The 11,273-nt window shown below is 31.3% G+C and overlaps 1 protein-coding gene across 2 annotated transcripts in view; it reads right to left on the bottom strand.

Moving 5' to 3' along the window:
• Nucleotides 1-3,197, bottom strand: part of Sk2 (Sphingosine kinase 2) — a 16,897-nt gene extending 13,700 nt beyond the window's left edge. The window contains exons 1-2 of one of the 2 annotated variants that reach the window (XM_018517149.1): nucleotides 3,044-3,110; nucleotides 2,596-2,948 (exon numbers count right to left, since the gene is read on the bottom strand). In XM_018517149.1, coding sequence (XP_018372651.1) covers nucleotides 2,596-2,944 — 349 coding nt within the window. In that variant the 5' untranslated portion in view covers nucleotides 2,945-2,948; nucleotides 3,044-3,110. Of the gene's footprint in view, nucleotides 1-2,595 lie in introns of both variants that reach the window. The other variant, XM_018517148.1, reaches the window with a different exon arrangement.
• Between the last annotated feature and the right edge of the window lie 8,076 nt (nucleotides 3,198-11,273).

Below are 11,273 nucleotides of genomic sequence, written 5' to 3'. Positions count from 1 at the left end.
CTACGCCACTGTCTATGGGGCATGTTTGAAATTCTACCTGGGTGTTCCCCGGATGTCATATCATCCTTGTTTACCGAACGTTAAGGAACACTCGGGTGGAAATCAGAACACGCCTCTGAGTGAGTAATAAAAGAAAGCTAATAAAAAAGAAAAAAATTATAGCTTTATAACTAAAATTATGCAAAACAATGAAAACAAATTGTAATTTTTCGGCTTCTTGACATGGATTTAAAAAAATTTTATATTATTTTTATTTACTTTTCCACTAAATATCTTTAGAACTCTAGTAATAGAATCATCTTTCTTCATATCTGCCCACATAATACAGAGAGTTCAAAAAGAATTTAAAAAGAATTCAGTTGTTATGTCATCTCTCTCTTCTTTCTCTCTCTCTCTCCCCCCCCCTCTCTCTCTCTCTCAATTTAGAATTCATTTTCAAACACAAAAAGAATTTTTTTTCTAAACAAAAAATTCTGAAAAGAATTATTTTTCCATCTGAAAATAAATTCGAAATTGTGTGATGACAATACGACTGAATTCTTCTTGTTCTATCTGGGTGGCTTACCATTAATAAGGAAACACGCTGTATCACAGTCGTGCCTATTCCGATTATTAGAAATGCGCAAGTCTGAATGAGACATATAATTTTAAAGCAATCATAAGAAGAAGATAATGACCTATGTGTGCATACATGCTATTATTTTATGACATAACACAAAAACGAATAATCGTAGGTCGGATATTAATAGTCGGTTTTTACATTTAAAATCATCTTAAATACATACCGAGAAAAAAATGATTTATTGATTAAATTAATTTAGTTCGTCCTTATTTCTTTCATTATAGAGAATGTATATGTTTTAAGTTAAATATAATATATTTGTTTTAAATATGTGTGTATATTCTTAAAAGAAATAAAGACAAAGTAAAATTAATTTAGTCAAGCAAATAATTTTTTTTCTCGGTATGTATTTACAATCTTACACAGTAAAAAAGAAAATGTTAATTTTAACATTTTTTACATGTCCCAGGAGATCCACTCTAAATTTTAAGTTAAAGTAACTCATTCGTCTTGTGTTATTTATTAACGAACTAGTAATGTTAAATAATTGACACAATACTTTACATTTATATTTGTTATTTCGACTTTAGGGATGATTTAAAACTAACATATAAAATAAGTAGAGTACATAGAAGAGTAGTTGCAGTAAATCGTAAGAAAATGTTAATAAAACATTTTTATTCGTACAATGTGAATGAAAAAATTCTTAGACGTTAAATTTACTTTGAGATATATAGATTAATTGAAACAATTGTGTTAAAAACACTCAAAATAATATTCCATTTTTAATTGACATACGCAATTGTTAAGTTAGAAAGGTGACATGAATCTAACACATCAAAATATTACAAAAATAATAACATATCGGTTGTATGTTGATTTTACATTGAAGTAATAATCAAAATGTGGTAACACAAGAAAAATTCTACATATGGATGCACGATTTTTTACTGTGTAAATGTAAGAATCAACTATGAATATTCGATTTATATGGCTACGATTGTTCGTTTTTATGTTATACTTATAAAACAATAGCACATAAATGCACGTAAGTTAAATAAACAACTTTTTTTTCTCAGTGTAACCTTTCGATTTTTTAAACCAATTACAGAATTGTATTAGCATTTTAAAACATAACTTGGAACGATTTTGAAATAAGAACGAACTATGAGTAATAAACATAATTCATAAGCTTCGAGACTATCGAAGTTTCGTAACATAGATAACTATATGGGTAACTATATAGATAACACTAATTTCCTGATATAGATTCGATTATCCTACATACGTTCGAGTAGTATATAATTCCATAAAGTGCGAGTAGTATATAATCCCATAAATATCAGAATTAAATGTACATACTTGGTATAAGTCATTGCATGCTTATCATTCTGTAAAATGTTTCGTCAAGTTAAAATGTTCGATAAATAAAACAGCCGTTACAAAATTAGAAAAAAAAATTAACAGATATCATCTGATAGACAATAAAATAATATTTTGCAACAATCATCTAATTGCTGTTTACAATCTGATTTCGTAAATCAAATTTGCTCAATAATATAATAGATTAATATCTGTTTAATCTATTTACACCTTTTAGACGCGCAGCCGGATGTACCATCGGATGCAGTTATTGTTGTTATATACCGACTCTATGAAAGGTCAATTTACAAAGAAAAAGACAGACATTGACCTAGAAAAAACAGATATTATCATCGGCAGAATATTTTATCACTCGTGTCGACAATTTTATTTATCTAGAGCCATAATCTTATTATCAATTGGATTACGATTAGCGCTAACATTTCAATCAATCAAAATAAAGCAGCCACCGATCGTTTTACGCTGATTGGTTGAAACGTAATCGTGAATCACAATCGGCGATCGCTAATATGATTACGGCTTAACGTATAGAATACAGAATCGTATAAAATATACGTAGTTAATCAATGCTTTATTTTTGCTTTGTGTCCAGTCGATGAATGATCAGAGAATCTCCAGTGAAAACAATAATCGAGATGGTCCTAACTCACCCCCGACCAACGTCTCCAAGTTGCCGTGGCTGGGACTCATAAGGTTTTTCGGCACCGGCACGTTAGCGACCAGGCACTTGATCGCCAATCGCCACCTGCTGGCCTCCCGCAGATTATCCTCGTACTTGTCGAAGCTGCGGAAGCGCAGAGTAATCGTCGTACGTTCGCGCCTGAGCGTGACCTTCATGCGCGTCTTCTTCAACGTGTACGCGTATATGTAGAGGTACGCCGACGTGTCGAGCTCGTCGCACTGCTGGTAGAGCTCGGCCGACTCCACTAGCTTCATCTGCGACTTGGACGCGCCCGGTCGGCAGGCGCAGCTGCCCGCGTTCCTGCGCTTCGACCGCATGCATCTGCAACCGATGATGTCACCTAAGGCGATCGTCTCGATCTTCGTCGCGCCGTTGTGCTCCTTTTGCAAGCTCAGACCCTTCTCCGTCAGCTTCACCTTGTAATACGTGTTCCGTTTCGACGTCACGTAGAAGATCTCCTCGAGGACGGCGCTCGAGGTTCCTTGCACGCTGTCCTCCATGGGCCAATGCTTGCGTTCCACCATTTGTTCGGGGAACAAGTTCCGAGACTATGACTTATTGTTAGAGAAAAAAAAAAAATATATATATATATATATCACCCCAATCCGAAATCACAGCTGCAATATCTTTTCTTTCTCGCTTTATCAGTCAAGTGTTATCGCGTCGGTCGGTCAGTCGGGTCGTCACGATTCTTCGCCGCTCTTCTCTGCACGCCCGCTGATTTCTTATTCGCGCGCATACGGCGATCGATTGAGCGACGATCGCATTTAAATCCTAAAATAAGAAAGAAAACGAACGATGAATTATCGTAAACAAACAAGATATCCCGGGCAGGATTATTTGCACATAGATGTTTATATAGAGCGTTGTGAAACGCAACCGTGCGCGGTTTATGTTCACTCTGTCACGATAACGTAATCAACGTAAATGTAGTAATGAGAGATCGGTCGACCGGCGTTTTAACGTATAGATAGTACTCGTGGCGGTTAGCACGTGCAGGCGAGCGGACAGACGGACGGACGCAGGTACCTCCTATAAATGACTATCGCCGAGGCACCGCGTCTCCGGCTCAACAAAGCTCGTCGAGGTATACTCCGAAATGACGGCCCCCGAATGTCGCCCACCGTGTCCTCCGCCCGTGGAAAACTACTGAATTTTCCGATATATCAAGAAATCACAGACATTGTCGACGATCTTCTTGTAACCACCATGCACACCCGCTTAAGTCGCGAACTCGAGCAAAAAGGTCCACTCTCCGGCGAAGACTACTTATCAGTCACTGCTCGGACAGACGCGCGCCACCGACCCGCAAACGGCACTCCAAGTGACGTCGGCCGATGTTATTCAAATATACGGGTGTTCACGAAGCGACAAAGCCGAGAGACGATTTCCCACCCCCCTCCCGCCCGCACTGCCGCCACCCCTCTCTACGATGCATAGCCTGACTTACCTCTCCCCTCTCCCGAATGTGCGGATTTCCAGCTGCGCGGTGAACTTTAAGGCTGCACCACGCCGACGAGGTTCAACGAGGTCCTGTAATTCAGTCTTAACCATTTCCGGTTAACTTTGGGTACTTTGTACCTCTCTCTTTCAGCAAAAAACACAGATGATACAAGTATCGTACAATGAATTGTAATTAATCATCACATTCTTAACCGCGGGTCGATTCACGCTCATTACGCTCGTGGGCATTATTTATCTTTGTTTAACTATGATAAACAAGGATAAAATGATTTCAAAGTCAAAGTGAGCACGAATCGAACCGCAGCACTCGTTTGTCAATATGGAACAAAAAATGAAATGATGTTATACTGCTTCTCTTATCGGAAAACGATATTCATTATCGGACAGTGTCAAATTAAAAAATTGCTAATTGCAAAACTTAAAATTAACTAATCGTATTATTTTATTTTCCTTGCATTATACTAAATTATAATTTGCTTTTTTATTTAGTATTATAATTTAGTATTATTTTTGTAAAATGTAATAACTTTTTAATTAATATAATTAAGTTTAATTAAAATAATTAAGAAATCAGGATATATATAGAGATAATTAGTTTTCAGCTTTGCAGAATTCTTATAATTAATTGACTAAAAAAAATAAGCAGAGATAGGACCGGCTCGAATTTAAGATACAGCCACAATAAGAGGAATAAGGAATTAGGAATAAAAAAAAATAAAGATTTCAATATCAGAAATCGGATACACCGGAATACCCGGTTTCTGATAGGTTGAAATCGTTATTCCTTATTCTTGATTTCTTGTTCCTTCTATTGTGGCTGCACCATAAGAATTGCGTTTTAAGGCCGGAGCACAGATCTTTGCATAACGCATAATGCATAAAGTATAAGAAAATCAACCAATCAGTCTTTTATTTTATAGAAAGGGAGAAAATGAAGGACTTTGATTGGTTCATTTTCTTACGCATTTTCTTATGCACTGTACGTTATGTAAGACTCTGTGCTCCTGCTCTCTTAAGGAAAACTTTATATAATATATCTTTAACATATTACATAAGTAACATGTTAAAGATATAATTTGACGATTAGTTTTTGTCATGATAAAATAGTGATTTGATAAAATAAATAGTAATTGGCTCGTTTATAGATAATTGTAATAAATTGAGTTTACAAGATGTTCGTGCAATGGTACAATTAGCAATAATCTTTATGAACTGTCAACATCTTTTACTTGAACGTCTTATAAACTTCCAGTTCTTTAATACTTGTTTTAGGATTTTTTTTCTGTAAAATATATAATTTGTTAAAATAAATATTCCTCTTTTAAACACATTACATATACATGCGCAATTGTATCGAAAAAATATTTGTAGGCAGTAAAATTAGGAGTAAAGAAAATTGCTTTAGAAACAACACACGAGATTAAACTATTTTATACTTAAAACTATAAAACACACAAATGGGAAAAATAATATACAGATTTCGTGATTCTAAAATATTAGTGTTTTTTTTTCTCGTACTTTGTGTTATAATTATTACAAATATATGAGAGCAGTTTAATAAAGTTAGTAACTTTTTAAAAGAAGAGTATATTGAAAAATAAGTCGAATTTTGGTAAAAAAAAAGATAAAAACGTATTTCATTAAGTATGCAGTAAAATAAGATTCTTCCGACAAAGAAATGTCAGAAAAAATGAAAAAAATATTATTCATACTAAAAAGCATCATGTTTAAAATATAATTTAAAAGAAACTATGATGAATGTGTAATACGAAAAATAAACAAGATATATGAATGCCTGTTTTAGAATAAACAATATTTATAAAATACTTACAAAATATTTATAAGTTTTATTTGAATATTTACGAAACATTTATCAAAATATTTTGCAAATATTTTTTTGGTTTTAGATTACATAGATTATAAAGATTTATCACTATTCATTTATATTATGAAATATTTATCATAAATATTATGAAAATATTTAATAAAAAATTAGCCACTAGATCTTTAATACGGAAGCCGCTATTTCGATGATCCATGAAGACGGAATGTTAAGGAGAGGGATATTTGATCAATAAAGGTGTTATCAAAAAGATGGAACATATAGTTCAAATATATTTCTTTTGTAAATGATCTAAAATAGTTCTATTTTGGCGAAGAAAACTTCTAGTTGCAAAACAGTATTTGCTTTATTACTATGTAAAATAGGATGTTGATTTACACTCCGTGAAATAGATGACATTTTCAGCAAATACATTTTAGAAATATTTACAAAATTATTATAAAAAATATTTATTTATATTTATCATAAATACTATAAAAAACATTTAGCCTGTATATTTTAATAATACTTCCAATAAAGCTTATATAATAATTTACTTGTATATTTACTTATAACATACTTATATAATAATTTAAAAAAATAGTAATAAATATTCATGAATATTTATCATAAATATTCTGTGCTATCTGGATAGAAGTCTGTTTAATTTAAAAAAACAGAAAAAAAACTTTATGCAGTAGTGAGTAGAGTATACATTTGCTTTAAATTAGCAAAGAGGAAAAGTAATAGAGAATTAATTTCTTAAACATTATATATATTTAATGTTAAAGTTAACTTGAAACTTTTGCACTTCGTATTTTCTCGGATTTATTTCTTTCTTTTTCTTTTTCAATTAGTTGTCTGTCACAATTTAAAATACAATACAATTAGCTATTCAATTAATTTTATTCTTTCTTTCTCTCTCTTCGAACTGTCTTAAAACTCTTATATTTAATAGAGGCAACTCAATGAATTATTAACACTATGTACTAACACTATATTTTGACAGCGTGAGGCAGCTTTAAAGTTCTTCGCCATGTAAGAAAGAAAAAGAAACAAAGTGCACAGTTGCACGCTAAAGTGACGGACAACGACACAGTAAGGGCCCTTATCATGAATTTTACGATCTACATAATGCTATATTATAACTGTAAATAATGATAAAATTAAAATATATTTAATATTAATAGGATTTGCGAAATAAAACCAAACACTTTTGAAGAATATAAATAAGTTTAGTTTTTTGTTTATTGCCATCATTGTTTCATTTTTTATTTCAAATTTCTTTTAAATCTATTTTCTCAATTAAAAAGACGCATCTATGTCTTGGTGTAAGTTCTATTTGTTATCATTATACTAGCGAAAATAAAAATCGGAGCGTTAGGTATACACCACAACTTCGCATACATTCGCTAAATATCGATCTACATTCAATATGGATAATTACGTATGTCATGTATGTGTATGATGTTTGCATACGTTAGCCATATCGTTTGGAAGCGCCTTAGCCTGAATATAAAGGAAGATAACAGAAATGTCAACAAACCTCCTATGAAGCGTAAATTGGAACGGAACGTAAAAAAAGTGTTCTAATTTATGCTTCCTAAAAGTTTTGTTGAAAAATTTCAGTTATACTCTTCCTTTACATTTGGTTTATACTCCAATTTTTATTTTCGCCAAGGTAACATCAGTAACTATAACATACTTATATAAAAATATTGATATTATAAAAAAATTGAGAATGATTTTAGAAAAATTTAAAATTTCATTTCTGGAAATTATTTCATTAAATATAAACACATATATAAGCAATTTATTATTATTATTATGTTTTTTACTATTATTATTATTATTATGTGCATGAATCTTTATTTTATTATATTTTCTTTGTTTTTATTCGTGTAATATACGCAAAATATATTCTGAGCATCCAATACCGATTATATAAATTATTAATGGCAACATTGTATAATTATTTATCGTATATAAATAAACTTTGTTTCAGCATTAATTTTCCAGAATAATGATCTCATATTCTTATAAAAAAATGTACTAATTGGAATATTTTTGCATTATTCACAAATCTAATTTTTTTAGATATCTTATAGGTATACATAACTTTGAATTGCTAAGAGGAATATGTATGTACAAAAGAAAAAGAACTTCATGCAAGTGCAATTAAATTTTATCTCTTTGGTTAATTTTTTGTTGGACTATGAGAGTAGTCCAAAAGAGTTTTTGAAATTAAAATACCGCAGCAAGAAAATTTTAAAAAAATAAACTAAAGGTATATAGTAAATAAATTACAAAAATAATAGTATAAAAATAATAGTCCGAGCAGTAAATTTTTGAAATATGAAGGTTAAAAATTAGACAATTATAAATTACGATTAAACGACCGTTTGTCTGCGCATCAATATGTGATGTATGCTAATAATTGCACACGCGTTCATAGACATTATTAGGCAAGATTGTGTGCGTAAAAAACGTTCACGTAATACCGTGTGTTACGTGTAACATTTGCCAATTTTAAGGTGAACGTAATACGTTTGTTACGTCATGTGTATATTAATTAAAATCATCATTAATGTAATATAATTCTATGTTTGGAAGGGATTTAAACATTTTTCAATTGCATCCAAACATTCGCGATTTATGACTCAGAATTGTGTCCAATTGACATTTTTTAATACTTAACAAATGTGAAAAATATTTAAGTATAAACTGAAGAAATAAATAAAGGGTGTAGTTCACTTAACATTACAAATGCCTTGAAGGATTTGATTGATCAATCAGAAGAAAGAATTTTACTAATTGATCAATCAAAGAATGCTTCAAAGCATTTATAGTATCAAGTGGATCGCAGACCAAATCAATTAATAAAGATATGAATGAGGATTCACTTTACGTAATATATGTACGAATATCTACAGATATGCATCAAATTTCAAAAATCTATTTTACTTATATAAAATAATGTTTTTCAATGTTCTGACAAGATAACAGTTGTGCAAATACAGCTTTTACGAAGTAAAAACATATAGTGATATTACAATGACGTCAACGAAAATACAAGAATAACAGTGTATTATGAAAAGTTTTGGTTGTAGAAAAGTCGTACAGGCAGATGTTTAAATCTAGAAGATTACACCAATAACAACAAACACTCACGCAATTATAATCTGCTAAACAAGTCCAATAGAACGTACTGCTATATATAATGCTATCTTACAGTGACATAGCAAATTATATTATAACATATTTTCTATTATTCTTTTGATTTCTCATTTGATAAACGATATGATAAAATCTTATAAAAATAAAGAAATAAAGGAGATGCTCTAAATGTTAATTAGTATTATTCAAGAAATAAAACATAATATAATTTGAGAGCATTTCTTTTATTTCTTTATTTTTTAGTATGTAAGATTTTATGTATGTTTACCATACAAATATAAATAACAAATGTATTGTAATTTTGTTGTGCCAATGCAAGATAGCAGCCTTCAAGGATTAACACTTCCTCTCCCAACTAACGTCAATCATCATGCTTAGTACATAGGCTTAGTCAGGGATGGGAAAGTTACTTTTAAAGTTACTTTAAAGTTACTTTTTATTTAAAAATTAAGTACAATAAATTACAAATAATAATACAAAGTTGAAGCAAATAATAAAATATGATATATGAAATAAAATATCTTAATTTATTGTACTTAATTTCTAAATAAAAAGTAACTTAAAGGTAATTTTAAAAGTAACTTTCCCATCCCTGCATTTAATGTGCCACCAATATACATGTATCCATATATAAATACATACGTCAAATGAATCCGTAAGAAACTGTGCGTGTAAATTCTTTTGCGTTAGGTATATACTTGTCATTCCGCTAATTCTAATGAATTTTGTGACATCAACCAATAAGAAAGATTAATCCAACCAAGATTGGTGCAAACCCGATCGGGCCGAAAACGCTATTAGATAATAACAGGTGCATTTTCATACAATTTTCACAAGCTGTTCAAACTAGCCGTTTCAGCGACAAAAGTCATCACGTAATCTTTTCTTTTATCGCTGAAACGGCCAGTTTGAGCCACTAAAATATAATATATTTCAGTAGTTCGAGCGGCTCATGAAAATACACCTTTATCGTAAAAAGCCTATAAAGTCTGATCTAAAATTGCGTAAGCGTAGTTGTAAGAATTAACCAATCGCAGTCAAATATGAGGAAAATATTTGATTGTGATTAGTTAATTCTTAAAGTCTATTCTACAATTGCGTAAGTGTAGTTGTAAGTGGTTGTAGTTGTAAGAATTGACCAACTACAGTTGAATATTTTTCTTGTATTCGGCTGTGATTGGTGAATTTTTACAACTACAATCACTTAGGGCGGAATCAGACTACGCATTGAAGAATGAGATTGAAGATTGAAAGATCAAAGTTTGACCAATCAGAACAAAAGAAACTAAAATTTCTTTGTCCTCATTGGTGAAATTTCATTCTTTAATCTTTAATCTCAATCTTCACTGCATAGTCTGATTCCGGTCTTACAACCAGAGTTGGAAAGCATTACTTTTTCTGTTACTTTTTATAATAAACAAGACAACGAATTGCAATTTTTTATAACTAAATGCTAAAAAGTTGTGCCAGGGTTGGGAAAGGACTTTTATCAAATTGTTTATTATTATAAAAAGTAACGGAAAAGTAATGGGCCTTCTACAATAAGCCGTAAGTCAGAAGTTCTAAGTGATCTTAAGTCATAATCGGTGAAGTTGGCCAATAGCCAACTTGAACGACTTGATTAAGACTGGTTAAGACTTCTGACGTTCTGACTTGCGGCTTATTGTAGAAGGCCCATGATGGAAAAAAATAACGCTTCCGAACTCTGCTTACAACTACGTTTACGCAATTATAAAATGGGCTTTATAAATGATCATAGTTGTAAAGGCCGCAGCACAGACTCTTGCATAATGCATAGTGCATAGAGGAAATCAACCAATCGAAATTCTTCTTTTCTACAGAACGGAAAGAAAGGAAAGCTTCTGATTAGTTGATTCGCTTATGCACCATGCGTTATGCCTTATGCAAAAGTCTGTGCTGCGGCCATAAGAATTCAGGAATCACAGTCGGATATTTTCTTCGTATTCAACTGTGATTGGTCAATTCTTACAATTATTTACAACTATATTTACGCAATTGTAGATCGGGTTAGAAAATATTAGAAGAATAATTATTAAAATTTTAACCTACCAGAAACTGTGTATTCTGGTATAATCAGTTTCTGACAAGTTAAAATCTTAATACCTACTCCTGTTCTCTCCTCTAATCTTTCTTCCATTTTGCGCAGTCTCTTATTCATTGCA

The sequence above is a fragment of the Trachymyrmex cornetzi genome, unplaced genomic scaffold (genome assembly GCF_001594075.2).
Source record: "Trachymyrmex cornetzi isolate Tcor2-1 unplaced genomic scaffold, Tcor1.1 scaffold67, whole genome shotgun sequence".
Classification (NCBI taxonomy): domain Eukaryota; kingdom Metazoa; phylum Arthropoda; class Insecta; order Hymenoptera; family Formicidae; genus Trachymyrmex; species Trachymyrmex cornetzi.
Note: the sequence above shows the minus strand (reverse complement) of the source record. Positions and strands in the feature narration are given on the sequence as shown.